A 26,655-nucleotide genomic window follows, 5' to 3' on the forward strand; every position below is an offset into this window, starting at 1 on the left:
AGATAGACAGATGACCCTCTTCCATCAACACTGTACAGAGAGTTCTAATTCCCATTTAGTTCACTTGTGAGTCTCTTCTTTCATTATTTCCATTTCATTCCAAACTCTTAACTATATTTTTTCTTCACATTTTTTTAAAGAAAAGCCAAGTAAACAAAGAGAATACATATATATGTATGTGTATGTATGTATATGTGTGTTTATATATATATATATATATATATATATATGCATGGTGTGTGTGTATTAATTTTGTTTCTTCTTACCAATTTTGGCTCACAAAAATAAAAAGACATATTTGGAGTCTAAACAATAGTAACAGTATTTTGGTACCTTGGTGTTCCTTAACCAAGCATGAGATTTTCTAAGGATATCCTGTGAGAATTCTTTGAGTGAGGTTTTCATTGGTGTGGAGGTTTAGTTCAGTGTTAAGGGTACTTTAGCATTTGTGAAGCCCGGAGTTCCATCCCAGCACTCCACACATACCCACACCCAAGGAGGAGTTTAATGAGAGTCACCAGAGACACTCTTCTGTGGTCTCCCCCAAACATTCTTGAGTCTTACCTTCACCTCTTTGTGGTGCTTCCATCTTGGATGTCTGCCAGGCACCCTTTCTCATAGGCTAATGAGAAAGGACAACAAAGAAAAAGCGACTGTGCTGAGCTGAGTGCCCTTTTTACAAATAAAAAAGTGTGTTCTTTCAGATTTCAGAATAAGTTGACAGCATTAAACAATTCTGTGGCACAAAGGTCTTTTTTATGCTTTTATTTAGCAAAACTCCCAGGTGATTTTTGAGCTACAGTAGACAATCCACTCACTGAGGGCAAATGGGGTCATTCTAAAATGTTCGTCAATAGTTCTCAACAATTTTATCAGAGCCATAGAGAAAAAGCCACCTGAAAAAGGACATTTACAGTGGCACTTGTATAGCTGGGTTTCTCAAGACATGAAGTCATACACACACACACACACACACACACACACACATACACACACACACTATTATATTAATTTAAATATTTCATTAAAAATGAAATTGTACATAATACATATGACATAAGAAATTGGTTCTTAGTCAAAAGAGCTACATCTAACTATATTTTGTAGAAGAGACTGAACATCACTCGCTGCTGGTTTAAAGACTCAACTTTGTAATTATAGGAGAAAAATTTCTTGTAGAGTGCTCTGTCCAAAGCAAATGCCACCTCCTGGGGGTCTTGCTGTCATGTTGAAACATCTCTCTCTCCTATGCTACCTCCTCTGGGTGCCATCATGCAGAGACATGGCTCCCTATTCTGAGCACAACGGGAACCCGGGTTGTGGCCTTCTTGTCCCCTCTGCCTCCCAAATCACCACCTCACTACCTATGAGCACATGCTTATAAAATGCCTCACAAATCATCATCTCTGCTATCTATGAACACATGCTTATGAAATGAAGGAAACACATCTCGACAGTGTGCGATCTGAGAGATTAACTTAGCTTTGCACCTCATCTGTGGCCTCCATCAATGACAAAGGCAATGGACACATTCCTTCACCCCTCTGGGCCTCACTTCCCCCATCTGAACAGAGACAATGACCCTTCCCAGAGTGAACTGTCATGGCAGTAGAGATAGGAAAGCAACCAAAACACAGCGGCACTCAACTAGAGGTAAGGCCCTTCTGTGTCCTAAAATGTCAGTTGTACTTGGGGACTGTCTTCCAGAGGACAAAAGACAGATCTGTTTCTAGATTGTATATACTGGGAGACAAAGTTTTGCTGATATTTACACTTCTGATAAAACGTAAGGGAATACACCACAGGTTTGGGAGGAACAGCAATGAGTGTTATACTGAATTGAGTATTGAACCAGTGTCAGCCCCTAGCTGTACAACACTGATCTGTGGACATGGTCTCCTCAGGCTCCTTCCACTCACAAACTATGGTTCATATAAATTGGCCTTGAGATCACACACCATAGCTTAAAGGAGGCTAAGGGGAATAAAATGGTTTTTCTAAATTCTCTGGCAGGTGATCAGAACACTGCCCCTTTTCTCACTGTAGAAACAACCACAGGGGTAGCAACTTTACCCTGAGAGAGATGAAGCTACATCCATGACAGTCTGCTGAAAAACTAATCACAGTAAAAAGAACACTGAATCAAATAAGTTGAATTACAAACTTCATCTCGTTCCTATTCACCATGAGACTGGAGCAAGCCAGTTATGCTCAATAAACCTACACTGGAAAATGGTGGTGCTGTGTATGGGAGACTATACACAGTTCTTGGGAGACTGAGGCAGAATGTTTACCATGAGTTAAAGACTGACCTTTGTGTGTTAGGCTACAATGAGTACTACAAACTCTGCCTTGAGGGGGAAAATAGCAATTAAAAGACAAGAGAAAGGGGGGCTGGAGAGATGGCTCAGAGATTAAGAGCCATTGCTGTTGCAGGAATCTGGGTTCAGTTCCCAACACCCACAACCATTTGAGACTCCAGTTCCAGGGGATCCAAAGCCTGGTACATCTGCATACTTATATACAAAAAAATATATCTATAAAATAAAAAATATATACTTAAAGAAAAAAAAAAAAACAGTGGGCTAACTACTCCTGTTGGGAAGACAGAAAATAAGGAGGATGGTGTCTCGGAGATGTTAACAACTCTGAAATGGGATGAAGAAAATTACAGAAAACTACTGTTTTATGCCCATGGAGAGCTCTTTCTGTATCATACTAAGGTTTATATATTTACCCCTTCCACCAGCAAATGACTACAATTTCAGTTGAGTAAAAAAAAAAAAAAAAAAAAACTGCATGTGTTTGTGCATATGTGCACATGCCATGTGTGTGTGTGTGTGTGTGCTTCACTCACAGTTGTGATAAAATCCACATAACCCCTCTCTTGTCTTATGCATGCCAAAACATCACAGATCCATAACAACCTGTGTAGGGCCTGTAACCAAAGACCCTGGCCTGTTGCAGCAGCAACTGTGGGCATACATTGTACTGCCCAGATGACACCTTTGAAATATTTTATAACGAAACTGCATGCCACATGAGAAAGATTCAAAAAGCCCTACCACACTGCAACAGAAGCTATCTCCAGGTGACCTGAGGTTTCAGTCCCCTCGGTTCTGATATGGTCTTTGTCTATAGGTCTTCCACTAACCATACAACTGGCAGGTTGGTCACCTATACGCTGCATATAGAAGAGTGCACCTTCCCAAACTTCTGGAAAAAGTCTTCCTGTGCCCGGGCCAAGGCGTCTTCATCAATGTAGACCGCAGGCCTCTTGGCCATGATGAAGTACTGCACCTTCCGCAGACTCCAGCCAATCACGTAGTGGAGCCAGCCGCACACTGCAGCTGTAGAGCGGCCCACCCCAGCATTGCAGTGGACATACACAGTGTGTCCATTCTCCAGAAGGGCATGCAGGAGGCACACAGCCTGTGGCAGCATCTGCACTCGGCCTAGAGAAAGCACAGACCATGTGTTAACAAATACTACCATATCACAGCTCAAAATTCCACCAGTGCATGACAGAACCCTGAGCTCGGGGGAGACAGGTGTGACAGTTTGCTTCTTTTATTGTTTTAGTTGAGAAAAAAAAAGTGAAACAAATTTAATACCTGGGAATACCAAAGAAGAGAGACCATCCCAGAGGCAGCATTCAGTTCTGAACTTGAACTTGAACCTGACTCTTCCAGGGATGTTACTGTTTTTTGAGCAGTTTGCCATTGATCCAAATTTCTCTACAAAGTTAAATACCACATGTGTTCGAGGGGCACAGGGCAGAAGAAAGGATTTTAACATCTTCTTAGAAGCAGTTGCAAAGATTTGTCAGTGGTTTTAGAAGGCTTCAAGGAAAACTTGGTAAGTCCTGTGCCCCTCAATCTCACTCCTAAGTGTCCTTCCTGGCAAACAGTAAGCTCATAATTAGCTCACACTGGTTAACGATTCAATCATACTCACTGGTTAGATAAATGCAGTTTGAGACAGAATTTAGTATGTTGCTTTTCATTCAAGTAATTGAGTGGCTAACCTACAGCCAATGCTTATGGGATAACCAATCATTCATGCCACCACAATACAGTAAATACTGACATAGATTTGATTTCTTTCTGTTACTGGAAAGCTATGATCGTAGTTGTTACTGTTCTCTGGCTGCTATTCTGATGATCAAATGTCTCCTCATCCTAAGAAGTATGCGGTGTCCTGCTGAACCCCAAGAGCTTCTGCATCCTGGTGGGCAGAAGCGTAACCACCAACAAGCCTTTGAGTTCTGAGATAATCATTCTTCTTAGTGATACTTAGTAAGATTTTTTTTTTGTTTATCTGTCTAGTACTTTTGTGGACATCATCAATACAAATTACCTCAGAAGGAAATGAAAGAGGACGACCACGCAGAATTATTGGATGTTAACTGTACACTTGCAACTTGGCATTCTTTAGTTTCTCTGCATATCATAGAGAAGGACACGACGGCCCCAGGAGGACCTCCCCAGACTACAGAGAACACCTATCTAGTGTCCATATTGTGGTTCCTGTTGGATGACTTGAGAGATGAGCAGCCCCTCCCTGACCTGCAGATCTTCACTGAAGCCTGGAATCCTCCCCTGGAGCTTTCACTCCTCCAGTGTCCTCTTTAGAAGTGCTAGTGCCCTGACATCACCAATACAGTACCTTGGAATCAGGAGCCAGCACCTTCAGAGGTGGAGTTTTCATAGACGCTCACCATAGCCTCAAGGTCCCCTCAGTCACCTACCTCACTTTAGGCCCATCAGGCTCTGAGACAGAAGCAACCTGCAGCACAGCCATGCCAATACTCCAGTCTTCCTGGCTGTCTTCTGTCAAACCCTCTAAGTAAGAGATGTAACACTGCAGGCACCACCCAGCAGTTTTGAAATGTGTTCACGGAAATGTGTATAAGTGGGCACACAGAGCAACCTCTCTGACAGACTCCCTCTCCGCCTCTCCCCCTCCTTCCTTCCCTCTCTCTCCCACTCTTCCCTGATAGCAGTCCCTAAAAGCATCCACATTAGCGCACACCAGCTCCCACGATGTCCAGCAGAGGCACAAATGTTGATTTAACTCAATCCACACTCCTGGTTTCATCTGAGTAACCTGCCATACCATTACACAGGGGGGCCTCCTGCAGGCACTCCATATCTAGAGCATCACAGGGGCCAGTGGGTTCCTCCTGTCAATCTCAGTAACAGGACTGTGTGCTGGATTCATTTGTCTCAAGGGATTAGATATGGTAAACATCCAGGGTATGTTGGGGGTGACTATGCTATGAGGGTATGATCTGCTCCATCACAGTAATGTCTGTAAGCCGTTTCTAGCATGAAAAGAATCCCCCTGATAATTCTAGGAATCATGGCTTCTTTCTGCTCCGCCACCATGAGTCTCCCCAGACAAGCTCCTAATGGTTGCCATGGCAGGGATTAAACAGGAATGTCTTAAATATACTTTTGAAATCAAATGTCAAATCTACACAAAGACTAGAGTGGCTGTTTACCAAGGGAACTGTGAGGCTCCAAATCTCTGCTGACCAATCCTACCGGACTGTGTCTTCCACAGAACCAGTCCAGATGGACTCTGTAGACAGATGTCCCCCAAGGGCAGCTCAGCCCCAATAGCCTAGGTGATGTAACACAATTACCCTTTTCTTTCTGTCTGGAGAAAGGTCATTCAAGAAGCAAGAACACTTTACTGCCACTATGGAAATCAGTGTGGTGGTTCCTCAGAAAGCTGGGAATAGATCTAACCTAGGATCCAGCTACACCATGCTTGGACATATACTCAAAGTTCTCTACCTCTTACTAGATCCGTAACTGTACAATGTGCAGAGAATGACCGATCTTGGCGCATTCAGTCCAAAACAGGATGTCTCCATCAAATCCCCACTTTCAGGACTAAAGGGGTTCTGTGGGGAAAGAGGTAGGAAGATTATAAGGGTCAGTAAGAGTGGGGAACACCAAAGAAACAATGTCTTTTGGGCACAACAGAACTCTGACACACACGTGAACTCACAGAGACTGTGGCATAGGGCCTCCACAAGTCTAACCCAGACACGGTCGCAAGGATGACAGGAAGCATGGACAACATGTCCCAACCCTAACTCAGAAGCAACCTCCAATTGATAACGGCTTCATTTTCGCCAGTGGAGTCTACTGGGAAAACAAAGCACACAAGGACAGACCTCATGTTCAGTAGTAAATGGGGAGGGAGCCCTAACAAACTAACTCAGTGGCATGGCATTCTGGGAGGGTGTGTGATAACGTGATAATGCTTCATCTGGAATTTTTATTTTTAACCTTACACATCTTTCGCTTAAGTATTACAGTTTCTGGTTTTGTCTTTTTTGGGTTCTCTGTGTGTGTCTGTGTGTTTCTAGCAGGTTCTTTTTTCCCCTTGGCTGTTTTATTTCTATTTGTTTATTTTTGTCCTATTCTGGTTTGGCTTTATTTCATTTTTTTAGCTTCCTGTTTGTTTTCTAATGAGAGAAAGAAAGGTTGTAGGTTCAGGTGGATGGGTGGGGAGGAGAGGAAGATTTAGAAAGAGGTGGGGGGGAGCCCATAATGAAATATATTGTATGGAAGAAAAGTCTATTTTCAATAAATAAAAAAGTGAGTTCACAGCTAAAGAGTTAGGGATGGAGTCTTGTACATCTGAGGATATATTATAGCAGGTGCTGTCTGCCACCCTCAGTATTTACATGAAGGAGCCAAGGCAGAGATTTGTCCCAATGAAATCCTTAAGTGGCCACTCAAATGCAGCCAGGCTGACTGCAAAGCCTCTAGCCTTGATCCCTGCACTGTTTTCCTTCCTAATCCACCTGGTTGCTGGCACTTTCCACCTCTCATCTCAGTCTGGGTTCTCAAAATCCCTTCATGTTTCTGTGACCCTGTCTGATTCCACTGTCTTCCCGGCTCTCAGATGTCTGCATCCATAGGTCCCAATACAGAGCACAGGAATCATGAAGAAATGAAAAGAGGGTCCTCCCTGTACAAGAGAGACAGCATCAACCAGAGTACACAAAGTTACATTTCATCTACGTGTGTGTGTGTGTGTGTGTGTGTGTGTGTGTGTGTGCGCACGTGTACACACAGGAGCATGTTTCACATGGAACTTGATTTGATAAAACTTTCCAGACTTAAAATAGTAAGGCAAAAAAAATAACCAGATTCCTTTTCTGAAGGTTTACTTGTCATCTTGTGTGCATGAGTATTTGCTTCCAGGTCTATTCATATACTCTATATATGCCTGTACCAGTGGAAGCCAGAAGAGGGTATCAGATCCCCTGAAACTGGAGTTACAGACTGTTGTGGGCTACTATGTGGGTACTGGGGACCAAGCTTGATTCCTCTGCAGGAGCAACAAGTGCTTTTACCCACTAAGCAATCTCCCCAGGTTCCAGATTTTCTTTTGGTATGGAAAATATTCCAGATTTTAAATGTTGCTAACTAAACTGCAAAAATTACAAACCTTATGTAGGTCAACCAAAACACTCCACCATCTGTGTTTCTCCCCTTCGAATTTAAAACAAGCATTGGGTGTAAGTAGATGCTTGCTCAACAATCATTAAATACCTCCACTAAAAACTGAACAAGAAACAATGAAGCAATACCGCTTGTTTATTCTGAGACACTGTTAGACTCTTCTACCTTCTCTGTTCTGTGTTCCAAACCTGCTACAGGCTAATCTAAGTACAGGATGACTAAATACTTCCAGAAAGGGAAGTAAGTGCTGAACAAGCCAGGGTTATAAAAAGCAAAGAGGTTTTTAGTACCTGGCACTTTAGGACCCAAAATAAAGGCACTCAAGAGCTCCTAATGGGATGCTTTGCTTTGTCTAAGAAAGACCAAGAAAGAAATCCACACTATATATGCACCTCTTTCCTTTCTTACCCTTGGGAAAATATATAACTGTACACATTGTTGTTTTACTTGGACGGTCTTGTTTTCCTCCTTTGAGCTATAGTATAAATGAGGGTCTATCTTACCTGTAACATTCTTTGGTAGAAAGTTAAAGAACTTCCACCCCTAACTAAGAACTCTGGATCCCTGATGGCTTCTAGGCAAAGAGAGTCAGTTTTCTTCACAAGTGTGTCTCCTAGAGGTTGACCATGCTGCAGAGGATGCCCCCACACCATATGGTCAGCACTAAGTAGGCTCCATGAGTTATTTACAAAACAAACAAAAAGAAAACACAGCGTGGGAATGGTATAAAAAGGCAAAGGTGTTGGGAGTGGATCTGGGAGGAATTACAGGGAAGAATCAGGGTAAGTCTAATCAAAATATAATTTATTAAATTCTCAGAGAATTAATAAAGTTTTAAAAACCTTGTGACTGATCCTACAGTCTACTATAATCTAGTTAGCAGAAACTCCCACCTCCCACTGCCCAGTGCTGGAATTAACCTGCCTACCTCCCAAGCTACTCAGTGCCTACAAATCTCCAGGTTTCCCAGTTTCTGGTTCCATGGTCAGTGTCTTTGTGTAAAGACAGAGGTGAACTCAGTCTGCTGAATGAGAGAGTGCCTGAGGGTCTGGGAACAAAGCAACAGCCAGATTCTTAGAGCTCACTGGGGAGGGAGGAGGCTGGTACTGGAACAGAGGTGAACCCTGAGTTTGGCTTCCCCTGAGAAGGGAGTTTAGTGAGCAAACATGGTTTATTTCATCCAGGGAACTACTGGAATTTGGAGATTTTTCATTTCCTAGGTGAAAGAGACAAACCACATTTTACAAAAGAAAATGAAAAGAAGAATATGTCTAAACCATATATGGCAAAATGTACAATGCGGACAATCAATAGGACAATTGATTGTAGCAGGGCTGTGACAATTGAGTCTAACACACCATCCTTTGCAGACTTGACCTGACAGCATTTTTGCAGCAGCTGGGAAGGCTTCCAGACAGATCCCACCCCCCACCCCCGGAGTTCCAAAACTATCCAGGTGGATAAATCTATATATGCATTGGTCTATACTGTAAGCTACATAGATTAGTCTGTTGGTCAACAGTCACCCTGCCACTCTGGAAGAGTTAACTCTTTGATCACTTCTCCAGGTCCACCCGATCCAAAGGAATCCTTTCTCCAGCGTCAGTTTGTCCAGCTGCAGGTGGGGGGGGGAGGGTGCTTCTTTGCTCTCATCCTCCAGCTGTGCTAGCTCTACATGGGAGCTGGCTTTAGATGCACTAACCTGGTGACCCAGTGACACCCCCAAATGTGTGAACAAGACTACAATGGGCCCTAGTGAACAGATAGACTCCAAACTTCTAAACAGACTGCCTATTTGTCAGCAGATATTTGTTTAGCAGAACATGGGATGCAGCAGGTAGAATTAATAGCTCAACTGCTCCCTGCCTGTTTCCCTCTTATTTACACCGGTGGGCAACAATGCTGTGAAATTTGAAGCACAGAAGCCGAATCAAAGTCTCTGTGTGGCCACAAGCGTCCTAACAAGTCTGAGACTGTTTTTAAAACCGGCGAGACCATCTGCGCAGCACAAAACCATCCCGTTTTCAGTTGATGCGAATTCTGTTTGGTTTGGGGTCTAGCCTCAAGAAAAGGCAGGTGACCAAGGGAAACAGCCAGAGTGTCAATCTCTCGCCCCCTTCAAGGAACATAAAATATACCTCTCTTTATATAGTTCAAATCTACAGAGTGGTCCTGTCTGGCCAGGAAAATCACCTGAGGTCTTTGAAGTGCCAAAGGTGGCCAGTGACACTGGTTTCCTATGTCCTCGAGGTGTTCTGATTCACAGGCCACTGGTGATTGGAGAGAGAAGCTATGCCCCCTCAGTTCACAGCTGCGGATAACTCTAGCTAACCATGAACGCAAAGAACGGAAATTACGTCGGTGTGCAGACTCTGCCTGAGGTATATGAAGAAACACATAGTTGCTGCCACGCAGCCTGGCTTGGGCAGTGCTGTGAATCAGACTGCCCCCCTCAAAGTCTGTGCCGTGACTCTTTGCAGTCTGAAGACCTGGTCCCACCACACAACCTTTTCGTACCTGTCTCTTCCTTTGCAGAATGGAGGTGACTACAATGTCTACCTAGAACCTTCTGAGGACTTGGTGAGTTCAGACATGTCAATCAGGAGTGGGTTGGATGCGCAGCATACCTTGTACAGGGAACGCTGAGGGGAGGAATGTTTTCTGGGTTCTTGGCTAGGCTTCACTGCCATTCTTCACCCAGAAGAGAGAATCAGGCAACTCCCGAACCCATGTACTCTCTACAGCTCTCTGCTGCCCCCTGCTGACATACTGTTAATACTGTAGTTGGGATGTGGTCCTCTTACCTGAAAACAGTTACCCTACTTCTCAGCAACTGTCTACCATACCTATAGAGGGCTCTTTCTAGAACTCCTAGCGTCCTGTGCTTTTGTCTACCTTATTGCACACACATCATGCTCCCTCTGCCCGCATCTCTCTGCCCAAGCGAGGTCCACTTCAAATGCCATGGAATTCACGCAGCCTGCCTCTCTGCCCTCCGTAGGCGGAATCCGTCAGCCCAGAGCACATCACATCATTCATCGTCCACTCCCTCCTGCACTGTAACTGGTTTTAACTTGCCTTACTGCATCTTACTTATGCCACGACTATGACTTATTTGTCTCTGCTTCCCCAGCAGCACCAACCATGGTAGCCCATTCAGAAAGACTATTCTAGAACTCTCCCAGTCCGTGCAGACTCGACCGTCCTCCCCACGGGCCCCATCTCACTGCACCCTCCTCCCTGGATTCTCAGACCAGTTCCAAGCTGTCCAGGCGGCAATGGAAGCAGACTTGTGGTGAAAACACTAAGACAGAACGAACCTCGGTATTTCCCAGCTTCTCATCCTTTCCTGCCGCAGCTCCACCCTACAGTGTGACATTCTTATTGTAGCCCAGGTCTGGGGGGACTTCCACATCCTCAGTCCTCCAGCCACAATGGTCCTTCCTTCAGTCCCTATAACACGCCACCTCCTCTACCGGCATAAGGGTTCTTCTAAATGGTTCCTTCTTCCGTCCTCTCCCAGCTTGCCCTTGCTGCAGCCACTGCTCAGGCGTTAGCTCAAACACCACTTCCTCAAAAGCATTTCTAGATTATCTACCCAAGCTCTGCAGAATAGCTGTGATTTTTCAAAACTAACCCATTATGCTTCCAAATTCCTACTTTTGTTCATTCCATTAACACTTGCCATCCTTTGGGAACTACACACTCCATGTTCCCAGGCACAGCATAATGCCACACACACAGTAGATCACAGTAAATACATAGTAAGTATATAAATTATATGTATATATTATGAAATATATATTTAGTGTACATAGTATAAAAGTTAAAGAAGCTGTGTTAAACGGAATCCTGTCAAAGTATCTAAAGACATATTAAATCTTAATTTGATTTTTATAATTAATATTTAAGATATTCAGTTATGATGAATGAAAGACAGACAATATGTATATCTCTGAAACAAGTCTATAAAAGAACAAGATGCTTATTCTAACCCTTACCCTCTATGCCCATGTCTGGTGTGGGCATGCAGATGTTAGGCCAAGCCTTCTTCCTTGTCTGACCCTTACCCTCAGTGCTCATGTCTGGTGTGGGCATCCAGATGTTAGGCCAAGCCTTCTTCCTTGTCTGACCCTTACCCTCAGTGCTCATGTCTGGTGTGGGCATCCAGATGTTAGGCCAAGCCTTCTTCCTTGTCTGACCCTTACCCTCAGTGCTCATGTCTGGTGTGGGCATCCAGATGTTAGGCCAAGCCTTCTTCCTTGTCTGACCCTTACCCTCAGTGCTCATGTCTGGTGTGGGCATCCAGATGTTAGGCCAAGCCTTCTTCCATGTCTGACACTTACCCTCAGTGCTCATGTCTTGTGTGGGCATCCAGATGTTAGGCCAAGCCTTCTTCCATGTCTGACACTTACCCTCAGTGCTCATGTCTGGCGTGGGCATCCAGATGTAGGCCAAGCCTTCTTCCTTGTACAGCTTCATCATAGTGTCTGGAGTCATGGGTTCAGGGTAGCGGTTACAGCCTGACGAATTTTGGATGATATCCCATTCGGTCTGGAAATTCATGACAGCTGTAATCCCCAATTCATGCTTCAGTTTGATGGTCACATGTTCCAGTTGGCGAGGGCAGCTACCCAGCCAGATATTTGGTAGAATTCTGGAGAGAACAAATGGGGACAACAATGAATACTACTCTAACATGAGTTCTCAGTATCTGCATAAAACATACAGTTAATCTTTTGCTCTGATGAGGAAATGCTGGATTTTTAAAAAAAAAAATAAGAAACGATACTATTTTTCAAAACTATCCGCATTACAGTTTTAGGAAAACACATCAGGCAATCAACAAGCACCCCAGGAGATGGACCTTAGAAACTAAATCTAGCAACATTGAAATTAAGTCCTCAGGTTGTCTTACTGTATGAATGCTGCACAAAACCCATCAGTTCATTTCAAACACTAACAAATTAAATGTGAAACACATACCATCACCTAGAATTAAAAAAATACACATAACTAAAATACAGCCATCACTCTTGTTTAGCACTACGTAAACTTTTTCAAACAGCCTAAGATTTGTGAAACAGGCCAAACTCAGAAACAGTGAGCTTGGATTAAATAAAATCAAAACCAAAATAGTCCATTAGCCCCCAAACACTTCTCTACAGGTTTTTAAAAGGTGATGTGGTAGTTTGAATGTAGTTAGCCCCCATAGCCCCTAAGGAGTGACACTATTAGGTAGTGTGGCTTTGTTGAAGTAGGTAGGGCCTTGTTAGAGGAAGTATGTCATGGGGGGGATATGCATTGAGATCTCATAAGCTCAAGCTATGTCCATTTTAGCTCACAGTCTTCTGTTGCCTGTGGATCAGGATGTAAAACTCTCAGCTCCTTCTCCAGCACCATGCTTGCCTGCACGCCACCATGTCCTGCCACGATGATGACGGACTAAACCTCTAAAACTGTAAACCACACTAATTAAATGTTTCCCTTTCTAAGCGTTGTCATAGTCATGGTGTCTCTTTACAGCAACAAAACCTTAAGTAAGACAGAAGTTGGTACCGGGACTGGGGTATTGCTGTGATAGGCCTACATGTTTTTGTTTGGAGGAATTTGGACTTTGGTACTTTGGCTTAAGAAAGCAGTGGAATGTTTTAGCACTGCTTATGGTAGTAGGAGCATGGCTATCTGAAATGGGGGGCTGACACAAGAGTTTTCAGAGGGGAAGAATTTTAGTGGGTTGCCTAGAGATCATTCTTGTGCCATTTTGGTGAAAAGTGTGGCTGCTTTTTGCCCTAGTGCAAACAGTCTGCCTGAGACTACGGTGAAGAAATTTGGATGAATTCCCTCAGCAGAGGAAATCTCAAAATATTCTAGTATAGACTCTGTCCTGTGGTTATTAACGTTCTCTGTAATGAAGATATATAATGAAAAAACAGCCAAGATGAGCAAGGAAAAATACAAAATGTGCAATTTGAGCGAAAAGGGAGCACCAGGAAGTGGAATAGAACTAAGTCCTGTGTTCGGGAGGTAAAAGATTAAGAAACAGGATAAAGAAGTGATGACCTCAGGGTGAGGTCCCGCCCAGCTAAGTTTCCAACTTGTGAAAAGGAATTATGTAGTTGATTTTTACATTTTACTCTATGCTCTTTGTTCTTTGTTCTTTTGGGGCCCACCACCCAGCTCCCAAATAAATCACACATACAGGCTTATTATTACTTACAAATGCCTGGCTTTAGCTTGGTTTATTTCTAGCCAGCTTTCGGTAACTTAAATTATCCCATCTACCTTTTGCCTCTGGGCGTTTTCATATATATATATATGATATATATATATATATATCTTACTTTCACTCTTACTCTATGATTGGCTGTGTGGCTGGTCCATAGCATCCTCCTCTCCTTGTTCCCTTGCTCCTCTATCTCTCCTCCCAGGTTTGTCCTATTTATTCTCTCTGCCTGCCAGCCCAATCTACCCTTTCTCCTGCCTTGTTATTGGCCATTCAGCTCTTTAGTAGAGCAGTCGGATGTTTTAGACAGGCAAAGTAACACAGCTTCAGAGAGTTAAACAATTGCAGCATAAAGGAATGCAACACATTTTTGCATCATTAAACAAATATTCAACAGCATAGACAAATGTAACACATTTTAAAATAATATTCTATAACAGAATTAAAGAAAAGCTTAGCACTGGGGATGGTAGTGCATGCCTTTAATCCCAATTAGTTGTTTTCCTTTGTAAGAGTTGTGTGGTCATGGTGTCTCTTTACAACAGAACACTAAAACAGATGACCTAAAGGAAGAGGGCAGCATCAGTTTTCCTTAAAAGTGCCAACTATTAAGAGAAAGGAGAGAGGGAATATTGTCATTATTTTATCAGATATGATTCTACATCTAAAATTGCTCAAGGTTGCCGCAAGCTCAGTTTCTCACTCAATAGGTCTTGAGTTGAGAGCTTCTGATACCCAACAATTTCCCAGGTGATGTTGCTTATTCAAATCCTAAATCTTGAGAAATACTTCCCTAGAGACTCAATGATACAAAATATGGTATTGTATTTAAATCATTCAGATTAAGATGTATAGGTGAGGAAAGCACAATAGTTTTCTTTGTACTCGCAACAGACAAGAATAAAAGTAACAGAAAGAAAATAATTGTTGTGTAAAAAATAAGAACAAACTCTAGGACAATGAGAAATTGTCCAAAATTTCATTATCCAAAAAGGATAATGAAAGTTTATGCAAAGACATGAAAAGTACAAACAAAATCAATCTTATCAGCGATTAATTGAAAAATCTATTATCTTACATGTAAAAGTTACCAAAATGTAAATATTTTACAAACCAGCAAGCATAATGAATTTATCATGATTTATCATGTATTGTATATATAATCTAATTCATGTATAAGCTTATTCCACACATATACATTCTCTCCAGAACTATGGGATAGATACTATATTTCAAATTTCCTGAATCATATTATACAGGGCTTAACTGAGGTTAGTGTTGAGCACTACACATATTCACCAGTATCTCCCTGTATTCGCTTAGAACATGGAGGACCACCAATCCTCCCTCCGCTTCAAAGTTAAATGTGTCCCGCGGAACTTGCTTTTGTTAATAAGCGAGCTGAGGTGGTAACAGTGCCACTTCCCATTGGGTATATTTAAAACTGTGTGCGTGATTCTCTCTGCTCTCTTTCCCTGCTGCAGTGACTGAACATGCATGTGAATGAGTTTCTAGAATGCCAAGCTACAGTCAGGAGAACAGCTGTCCTAGAGAGCTAAGAGTTTGCTCAGTGGATCCAGTTAGGACTTGTTTGTTACCTCAGCAATGCACCTGTCTTGTTTTGGTAAGACAACATCTAAGTCTTTAGTGGCTTGAAACCTCTAACATTCAAGATGGAAACTGCACGAGGGGCTGTATTTGCGGTAAGGTCCATTCATGTTGCCGTTAGAGCAGTGTTGTATGATATTTTGATCACATTATGAGAATAAGGTTATTAACCATAGATATTTTGGAGGACTGAGTACAGATAGAGGGACAGGAAGTAATAAGGCAGGGCTAAAAAAGAATCTCAGTCTGTTGTCAGAGGTTTCTATCCTGCCTGGTTTCCACAGTCCCAATGAAATCACACAGAGGTGTACATTAACTATAAACTGATTGGCCCATTAGCTCAGGCTTCTTATTAACTCTTATAACTTACATTAGCCCATTATTCTTATCTGTGTTAGCCACATAGCTCAGTACCTTTTTCAGCGGTGTAGTCACATCTTGCTTCTTCTGTGTCTGGACAGGACTGCAGAGGGAGCTTCCCTCTTCCCAGAATTCTCCTGTTCTCATTGACCCACCTCTACTTCCTGTCTTGTTGTCCCACCTATACTTCCTGCCTGGCTACCGGCCAATTGGCATTTATTTAAAACATAATTGACAGAATATAGACAATTGTCCCGCACAATCAGTCCTTTTGGTCGGAGGAACAGAAGAGACAGGGTTTCTGGGTACTTCTCTACTGTGTCTCTGATCACTCGGATTCTTATCCGGGTATCTGACTCCTGACTTTTTATTGGTAGAGAATAATTAGATAACTACATCAAAACAGTGGTGGACTACTGGGTCAGTCAGCTTTGGCAATATTAATGAGATATTTTGGATTTTCATCCTGGGTGGTGGCATATGCACCTGGCAGGTTAAGATCAGTAGTGTTGCTGAGTATCTACAATTCAGAAGGCAGGGACCACAACAAAGAAGCATCTAGTCCTAAATGTTAACAACACAAACATGAAAAAAACTTGGCTTATAAAAACAAAAAAGGCACCAAACTCTGTATCCTTCGAAGAGAGGAAGGCAACATGAAATAGGTGTAAGCTCACCATATCTCACCAGGGATTGCAGGGCTAATAGTTCGTTCTGTTCTGACAACAGAAAACTAACATTGTGTTTTAAAATGCATGCATATAAAGCTGTAGAGATGGCCCAGTGGGTAAGAACCCTTACTGCTCCTGCAGAAGACTCATGTTCAGTTCCCAGCACCCACGCAGAATAACAACTATCTGTAATTCCAGCTTCAGGGCTTCTGACATCCTCTGTAGGTCTCTGTGGCCATTGCACACTTTTGGAATAGGTCTAAGTAGTACTTAATTGTACTTATTTTGTGATTTAGTTAGTTTTAGACCTATTCCAAAAGTGAGCACATCAGAAGCTTAGAGATAGTAAATAACTTGGCCTAAAGTCATATGACTGTTACTAAGTACTAGTACTGACATTTGAACTCGGTCTTATTGGCTATAGGTAGCACCATTTCCACTGTAGCTAAAAACATTAGAGTGCTTTTCAGACATCTAATATGGAGCTCCTATTTTGCTCTAGCTCCTTCTTATATTTACATATATGAATATTTAAGGAATATATATATATATATATATGTATATATATGGTGTCTTGCTTCTGTACCTTGTATGTGCAATGGCCACAGAGACTATTTTCTTCACTTGAATGCTGCAAGGTAGAGAATGGTCACATATTTTTTAATATGAAATCTATGTTGGCTTTTTACCCTTTTGTCCTTTCTTCTGTGTGTTCACTTTTTGCTTTCTTGTGGCAATTCTTGCTGTTGCTCATGTGAACATGAAAACGATCCCCTCACTTCAAATGCAGGTATTTCTGATCCTCAGTAGAAACATCTCAAATGACCTAACCATCTTTCTAAGCCCTATTTACCAGATAGGAAAGGTTATTTTTCTCTAGTTAGGTTTTTATCTAAAAAGCTATAGCCATGTCCTTATGGAAATCCTTCTTAATATATTAGGGGGTGAAATTAAGGTAATAAAGTAAAAAGAGCCAAGGAAATCATAATGGTACTGGAAAGATGAGCATGAGTTTTCTTGACTCCAAAGAATTCTGAGATAGTTCACTGGGCACAGTAGACTAAGGGAAAGATCACAAGCATGGCACCTGCACAATCTAGACCAGGGATGGGCAGGATGATGTGACTAAGTACTTAGTGTTCACAGAAGTGTGGAATCTTCACATTGTGTAACTGTCTCTTCCCTCTGCTGAGGAATGGGAACAGGACCAGGCTCCATCTAGAGACGCATCCAGCCTTCTATTATGCCTTGGAGATTAGATTCCTTCTCCAGGACTTTGCAGACTGCCTGTGGAGTGGTAGTGTGGAGTTTCCACGGGTATTCTTTGGAGCTGAACTGAGCACACTAAGTTACGCCCATGCTGTGGGAAAGGGAAGCAGAAACCTCATTTATATAATTAAGTAACATAACGTATTGAACAGTAATGTACGTTTTTCTGGGGAAAAAAATTTAAGCGGACTGGCAAAATGTCAAAATGTGTATTGATGACATAAAATTTGAATTTCAATGTTTCACAGAGTTCTCTTAAATTCTGTTCTCTTTGAGAGGGGGGACATTTGATATTTACCTAGTCAATACATGCAAAAATAAAGTGGCAGACTGATTTCTCACAAAGGATTTGCAATTTGCATAAAAGCTGAAAACCAGTTCACAAAGATATGCAAAAGGTAAATTGCCTTGAGCACTGGGAAAAACAAAACAAAACAGACCCAGAATCCCTACCAGAGTCTGCATCCAGAACCACAGCGTGGCTAAGAGATGCCCTGGGGTGGTGTTGTCATCCCATTCAGCTCCGCTCTTAAAGTAATTTTTCAACAACAGAGAAAATCAAAGCAAATATTAAACCCAAGGTTAACATTATAGAGCTAGATATATCTACATATATTATATATAATATATCTGACATTATATCTGATGAAAATAAATTAACAGCCACATGCCTGCATCACAAATAAATACCATGTTCTACATTAAATATTTCCAACATTCTTATAACTGATATGACTCTCTCTCTTGTAACATGATGAGGCAAGTTCTAAAGTTAAGAAAGGAATATTAAATGATGCCTTATTGTTTTAAACAAGATGCTGTGAACCTAGCATACAGATAACTGAAGATAAACTTTGCAGCAAGCATGTACTAAAAGATAGCGAAGGAGTTATAAACAGAATCAAACTGAGTCTGTTAGGGGTTGTGGAGATAAAGGCTAGGGCTGACTAGAAACACACACATCAGTGCTAAACAGGCAGCCAATGTATCCCTTAAGGCCATCCTGTCTCCACTCATTCTCACAGCAGGCGATGCGGTCCTACTTACATGACACACTGGAAGTGATGAGGTGCATAGTGTACTTTCTGAACTGTAATTCAGCTTTTAGTTCACTCAAAAATATAATTTGACACCATTAAAAATTCATTTTTATGCATCTCACCTTGTGCTAATCTTCTTTTGGTGTCAGTGGTAGTTTAAATGGTTTTTAAATGAAGGATTTTAAGGTAAAGTAATTATTGAAATATGAAATTTACAGAATAAAAATCTCCTCTAGATAAATTTAAGTCTATAATTAAGGAACAAATGTTATGGCTTGCAGTTATATTATAAATTATAAGCCCCCAGAGAAATATTTATGAATAATTTACCATAGATTTTTAAGTTATGATAGAGATTTTGGCTGCAGCATTATAGATTATTTAGAAAGGTCAGATGGAAGCCACTGTGCCGAATTAATATTAATACTCAGCCAACCCAGAATGAAGTTCCCAAGCCAGTTCACTTCGTAGAACAGAAAGTCCCTTGTTCACCAGGATACTGTTTGCCTTTTCTGTGTTCGTAGAAATTACCCACTTACCTGTGGAACTCTATTTCAGACCCACTGGCCTGGCTCATTAGCAAGTGGTGGCAGAAGCCTACTGTATAAGCTTTAGTTCCTTTTAAAGGAGTAAATATTTGAAGATAAAACAAGAGGGCTGACTCAGCTCTACAGGCACACTCCTAAATTCAAGTCCTCGCCCCTCTCCAAATGATTCCTAGACAGAACAAAACACTGGAAATTGTTCACAACACACCCAGGAGCTAAGAAGAGGAGGTGTGCCCATATTAAAATGCACACTGTTCTCAAAAACATCCAAAATAAACTCACTTGTGAAACCTGAGAAATATTCAATAAAGTCATATGCATTAAGAATGGAATGCCCCCTGGTGGGGACAGAGAGTAGAAGGAAGGGGTGAAGGGGAGGGTTGAGGGAATGGGATAGATGAGATGGAGGAAGGACAGATATGAGAGCAAGGAAAGAGATATCTTGATTGAGAGAGCCATTATGGGGTTAGCAAGAAACCTGGCTCTAGAAAAATTCCCAGGTTCCACAAGGATGACCCCAGCTAAGACCCTATGCAATAGAGGAGAGGGTGCCTGAACGGGCCTTGTCCTTTAGTCAGACTGATGATTATCTTAAATATCACCATAGAACCTTCATCCAACAACAGATGGAAACAGAGGCAAGATCCATATCAGAGCTCTGGACTGAGTTCCCAAGGTCCAGTTGAAGAGTGGAAGGAGTGAGAGTATGAGCAAGGAAGTCAAGATCATGAGGGGTTCACCCACTGGGACAGTTTGCCTGAGCTAATGGGAGCTCACCAACTCCAACTGGACTGAGAGTGAATGAGCATGGGATCAAATTAGTCCCTCTGAATGTGGTTGACAGTTGGGGCAAACAGTGGCATTAGGATTTGCCTCTACTACATGTACTGACATTTTGGGATCCTATTCTCTTTGGATGTATACCTTGCTCAACTTAGATGTAGTAGGGGTAGTCCTTGCTCTGTCTTAGGATTGGAGGGGATGAGGTGGGAGGGTATGTGATGGGAGTGGGAGGAGGGTAGGGACTGGAAATTTGGGTTGGTATTTTTTAAGTAATAAAACAAAATAATAATAATAATAAAGGAAAAAAGAATGGAATGCTGGGGACTGGAGAGATGGCTCGATGACTTAGAGCAACTATTGCTCTTGCAAAATTGAAACGTAGTTTCAATTCCTAGCACCCACATGATGGTTCACAGCCATCCATAACTCCAGTCCCAGAGTCCTCTGACTGCATCCTCAGACTGTGTCCTCTGACTGCATCCTCAGACTGTGTCCTCTGACAGCCTCCCCAGACTGTGTCCTCTGACTGCATCCTCAGACTGTGACCTCTGACCGCCTCCCCAGACTGTGTCCTCTGACTGCATCCTCAGACTGTGACCTCTGACCACCTCCCCAGACTGTGACCTCTGACTGCCCCCCAGACTGTGTCCTCTGGCTGCATCCCCAGACTGTGTCCTCTGACGGCATCCTCAGACTGACTGGTGCAGACTCTGCCTTGTAGACCGCACTGCTGCTCGGACTGCAGACTGTATATCCTGTCTCCTGTGTTATATTCCTCTCTCTGCCCAGCCATTTCTCTTCCTGATTCCACCTCCCTAGTGCTGGGACTGAAGGCATGTGACTCTCAAATACTGAGATTAAAGATGTCAGCCATCACTGCCTGGCTTTATTTCTTTTTTAGACTGGATCAATTTTGTGTAGCCCAGTTTGGCCTTGAACTCTCCAAGATTCATCTACCTCTGTCTCCTGAGTGCTGGAATTGAAGGTGTGTGCCACCACTGCCTCGCCTCTAAGACTAACTAGTGGCTTAGCTCTGCATTCTGATCTTCAGGCAAGCTTTATTTGTTAAATTGCAAACAAAATATCACTAGAAACTTCTTGAAGACAATTTCCAGTCTGGATAGTAGTACTAATTAGTTTCTTAGCTAAAACAAAGTTCTGTTATAGTTTGCTATGGGTCGCTGTTGTGGAATGTTTGTACACTGTATGAAAATGTATTGCTGTGATTGGTGTAATAAAAAGTTGAATGGCCAATAGCTAAGTTGGAGGTATAGGTAGGACTTCCGGGCAGAGAGAGAACTCTGGGGAGAAGAAAGGCAGAGTCAGCTGCCACACTTGGAGGATGGGCCATATGGAGATGAGGTAACAAACCATGAAACTTAAATTAATATAAACGTGTTAATTTAAGTTATAAGAGCTAATTGAGAACGAATCTAAGCTAAGGTTTTCATAATTAATAATGTCTCTGTGTCATTATCTGTGAGCTGGCAGCCCAGAGAAAAGCACTGCTACAGAACACAGACAGCAGTCTAAATGCAGTACACGGTGATTTAGAGAGGCACAGCTAGTTTCCTTTCTGTGTAAATGTGCTACATAGTTTATAGATTGGGCTGGATCAAACAAGAAATATCATCCGCAGTTTCAGGCATTTGAGCACTTGGCCCCCAGCTGGTGACACGTTGGAGAAGGTGAGGAGGCAGAGCCTCGCTGGAGGAAGTATGTTACTGGAGGTGGGCTCGAAGAGTAAAACGCTTCACATACTTTAAATTTGCTCTACTTCCTCCCCCGTCATCATGCCAGCTGCCTGCTGCCAAGCTATCCCTGCCAACACAGACCCTAACTCTGTAGTCATATAAGCCAACATATTACAGTTTTTTATAAGTTGCCTTTGTCAGTGTGTTATCACGGCAACAGAGAAGTATCTAAAACAGATAATATATGAAAGAAATAATTTCTCCCATTATTCTTTCATTTTCTGGTACTAAGTACCATATTATTACATCAATTATGGAGCCCTATTATTGACAGACACTTGTACTAATTGGCTTCAGCTGTCAACTTGGTACAGCTGAAAATCATCTAACAGAGTATCAACTGAGGGACTGCAAAGATCAGATGGACCTGTGGCTAAGTCTGTAAGGGGTTGTCTTAAAATATGTCTAATATAGGGGTCTCAGCCAACTGAAGGAAGTGCCATTCCTAGGCACGTGGACCTGGGCTATGTCAGAAGCCTGCTGAGCATGAACCTATGAACAAGTCAGAAAGTGAGGCAGCTAGCCTGGTTCCTGTCGAGCAGGGATTCTCAACCTTTCACAGGGGTCGCACATCAGATATCCTGCATATCAGATATTTATATTACAATTCATAACAGTAGCAAAATCAGAGCTATGAAGGAGCAATGAAAATAATTTGTGGTTGGGGGCGGGGAGCCTGTAACATGGAGAACTGTACTACAAGAGTCGCAGCACTGGAAAGGTTGAGAGCCACAGCTCTATGAGTTCTGCTTGATGTTCCTGCCCTGACATTCCCAGTGGTGGAATGCGTGACCGGAATGTAGAAGCCACATACTCCCTGTCCTCCTCAAGTTGCTTTGGCTCAGAGTGTTTTGCCACAGCAGTATGATGAGACTAGAATAATACTCTTCCCTAAGCTGAATTCTTGACTCAGTTTCTGAAATTGCGACCTTATTGGAGGTAAATTCTCTGCAGAGGGAATCACATTAACCTGAGGTCACCCCTGGAAACACTGATGCAGTATGACTGTTGTTCTCATGAGACGGAAGTACAAACACACAGACACTAAGAGAAGAGGGTGACGACACGGAAGATGACTTCCTGTGAGCCAGGAAGAGGGGCGTGGCAAGTACTCTTTCATAGCCCTCAAAACAAATCAATGCCGTGGACTTTCACCACCCAATAAAGTGAAAAACCAGTCTCATGAAGCAGGTATATGGGGATTTCTGTGGTTGAGTTTAAAAAACAAAAACAGTTGTCTTCTTTACAACTGCAATGAGTAGGAATAGCACACAAGTCAAATCTAAGGGGGACATGCTCACAAAATAAGAAGTTCAAGCAGTTGGACTGAATACTGTCGGGTACTGGTAAGCCTAACTTTCAACTGAGACTGAGGGACTGTATGTTTGTGCTTCAACTCACTCTTCTCTGAGGTCAGTTTTCTGAAAGCCAGACCACAGGATATACAGGAAGGACTCCTTTAGAACTGATATAGGAAAAGAAAAAAGATATAGGAATAGAACATTAGAATTAATATAGGAAAAGAAACACAACAGGCAAAGCTCTTACAGTGAATGACAAGGTACACTTTGAGAACTGAAAATTCTAGAGACATAGTGAGCATGACAGTACATGCTGGGAGCATAGTGTGGTAGTTTATTGGTATTTATAAATCACTAAAGTAATATAAGGTAATGAAGAATCAACAAAGAACTTTTAAATAGAAGAGTGATGTGGACTTAGATTTCAATGGCTACTGGTGGAAAATGAGTGAAGTACAGTCTAAAGTAGAGAAAAAAAAGGAAAAGCCTTGGGATGGTATGGGATGGCTTAGGATATAGTTACTGTGGATCAAGATGGATGCCACCAACATCAGCTTTGGAACCTCAACAGTAACCATATGTAATGACTGAAAAGGGAGATTAACAGTGGCAAAATCACTGTGGTGCTATAATTTACCTTCTACTAACACAGTGTTCCCAATTCTATTAAACACATCCTAGCAAGGCCTTCAGGACAGTTTTCTTTGAAATCATTCATTCTGCTGAGTAGTTCATTTCTATATGTGAAGTGATTTCTAGATAAGAACCATTGGTCTCAAAGTTTTGTAAACTACAATCTCTTCCATACATCAGGGCCCAGGACACTGTCATCTCTGTTTTACATGAGAGCTACATTGATTCTACATTTACTGCTGAGTTCAAATGTGAAAATCCTATCTTAGCTAAAGAACATATGTGATACGTAAATCCTCTATCCTCCAAACTGTAAGCAGATACTGCTCTTACATTCCCCAGTCACCCAGACCCAAATACTCACACAGAAACTATATTAAATATAACACTATATGTCTTATTGGCTGAGTATTCTTATTAACTAGCTTTTACATCTTAAATTAACCAATTTATATCAATCTAAGTATTGTTACGAGGCTGTGGCCTACCAGTGAGGTTCGGGCATCTGTCTCCTTTGGCAGCTACATGGCATCTCCCACTCTCTTTTTCTATCTCTGTCTGGATTTCCTAACTGGCTTTACTCTGCTAAGCTGTTGGCCAAAACAGCTTTCTTCATTAAGCAATAAAAACAACACATATACAGAATGACATTTCATGTTGGTTTAGTTTAACAGTCCATATAATGAAACAGTCCATACATAGCTCCTTCACAGTCAAAAAATTCAAAGAAAGCACAATAGTAAATATAATCCAGATTCTGTGTGTATTTTCCATCTTTACATGGCTTTTTTTACTCAATTAGTTTTTGACATTATCTTTACTCCTTTAATTTATGACTGTATGTACTCTTCTTTATACTTTTTCCGCTCTCTCCCCAAGCCTGAGTACCTTTTAAAAATACATTGTGGGCTAATGAAAAAGAGTATCAGGAAGAGTACATACGGTCATAAATTAAAGGAGTGAAAACTCAAGAACAATGGCACAGGGTTTTGGTCCTACTGCACGTACTGGCTTTGTGGGAGCCTAGGCTGTTTGGATGCTCACCTTACTAGACCTGGAAGGAGGTGGGAGGTCTTTGGACTCCCCACAGGGCAGGGAACCCTGACTGCTCTTCGGGCTGACGAGGGAGGGGGAGTTGATTGGGGGAGGGGGAGGGAAATGGAAGGCGGTGGCGGGGAGGAGACAGAAATCTTTAATAAATAAATAGAAAAAAAACAAAAAATAAAAATAAAAGGTAAATAAATAAAATAAAAATATGTTGTGACCTGTTCAGAGGTTTATTTTTATCTGAATTTGTCTTTACTGTGTATCTATAATCGTTTTACGACCAGGAATGCTTTTAAAATGGTAAACAGCTTGGTCACAGTTGCCATGGATGCTGACTCTGCCTCTCTTGTCCTTTTATTATGACAGAGGTATGTTTACCCCCAGTTACAGGTATGTGGCAGATTTGTGTAGCCGTTAAGCTACTTGTAACACTCTGCTCACAAACCCCATTTAAGTGCTCCACAGCCAGACCTCCCAAAAGAGCCAGAATTGTTCGTTTTGCCAGTACAAACCAGGAAGCTGTTTCTAAAAGGAACCTGTGCCTCTGCTTATGGCCAGAAAACAAAGCCTATCTGGAAAAAAAAAATCTTCTATCAAGAAATTGCACTTGATTCTCCTTTTTTGTGGGTTTAGAAGACCTCTTTTTTTTAATTAAGCTTTTTTTAGGTCTTATGTGGGTCCATGCTCCAGATGATGAGCACCATTCTGTAAAAGGAGACTACTTGTTTATTCCCAGCTGCCCCAACCCAAACAATCAAACACAAACTATATCAATTATGACACTGCTTGGATAATAGTTTAGGCATATTCCTAGATAACTTTTACATCTTAAGTTAACCCATTTCCACTAAACTGTGTGTTGCCACAAGGCTAAGATTTACCAGTGGTAAGGTTCTGGCATGCTTGTCCTTCAGCAACTACATTGCATCTCCCTGACTCTGCTTTTTATTCCTCCTCTATCTCTGCTTGAAATTCCCGCCTTGCTGTATATTCTGCCCTGCCACAGGCCAAAGCAGGTTCTTTATTAGCTAATGGTAACAAAACATATTCACAGCATACAGAGGGGAATCCCACATCAACAAACAATATAAACTATCAAAGGCATTTCAAAAGAAAACTCAAGAGAGTCCCAGTGTCTACCAAGTCCCACCTGTCACAGAAGCTATGTCACAGAGAAAGTTTTATGCTAACTTTCTCTGTCCCAAATTTTATCACTAGGGATTGACACATGTCCCACTGGTCACTTCTATTACTCTGTATTCTTTACTTATTTTTACCACACTTCTTTCTCCTCTATTCTCTACATACCTTCTAAGAGTGAAGCTCAGGGTTCAAACCTCTGTTTTTTTTTTTTAGCAGTTTCTTCATATCTGGATATCTCACTGGCATGTTTTAGCTGCCATCTGAATTATGATAAATTCAAATCTATTGCCTTCAAGTTAGATCACAACCCTAAAAAAGTCTCCACTAGATAACCTTCAGCATTAACTGAGCTCACCTTCACCAACTTATACAGATTGTTCTCTATCTACAATTGCCTGTTTTTCAATATGAATTGTGCCTGTCACCCAGACACTTAAGAACGGAAACTTTATTCAGTCCATTCCAATCTATCTCCCTGTAATCATTAAACCAGAGCCACACATTATTCTCCTCTGTAGTTGTGGTCTCAGCCAATATTCATTGTCATAGCTTTCATTCAGATCCACAGCATTTAAAAAGAGAATTATACCCATGGCCTCCTTGACGACGACCTAACATACCTTCCTTCCACACTCTTTCTAAAACACAAACCATGGAAGTCCCTGGCCAAAAACACTAAGGTGACCAATCATTGCTTTCATATGACATCATAATTGTTGGATCTAACATTTTCATATCTAACTCCTACAGATTTCTTTGATCCCATGCTACCATGTGAGTCT

At 41.9% G+C, this 26,655-nt stretch overlaps 1 protein-coding gene across 3 annotated transcripts in view; it reads right to left on the bottom strand.

The window, feature by feature from the left end:
- Positions 1-251: 251 nt before the first annotated feature.
- Positions 252-26,655, bottom strand: part of Epm2a (EPM2A glucan phosphatase, laforin) — a 101,216-nt gene continuing 74,812 nt past the window's right edge. For 2 of the 3 annotated variants that reach the window (XM_050161620.1, XM_050161618.1), the window contains exons 3-4: positions 11,906-12,147; positions 252-3,455 (exon numbers count right to left, since the gene is read on the bottom strand). In XM_050161620.1, coding sequence (XP_050017577.1) covers positions 3,178-3,455; positions 11,906-12,147 — 520 coding nt within the window. In that variant the 3' untranslated portion in view covers positions 252-3,177. The remainder of the gene's footprint in view (positions 3,456-11,905; positions 12,148-26,655) is intronic. The other variant, XM_050161621.1, reaches the window with a different exon arrangement.

This window comes from Alexandromys fortis, unplaced genomic scaffold (genome assembly GCF_014885135.2).
Source record: "Alexandromys fortis isolate MF-2015 unplaced genomic scaffold, M_Fortis_MF-2015_v1.1 scaffold_134, whole genome shotgun sequence".
NCBI classification, from domain to species: domain Eukaryota; kingdom Metazoa; phylum Chordata; class Mammalia; order Rodentia; family Cricetidae; genus Alexandromys; species Alexandromys fortis.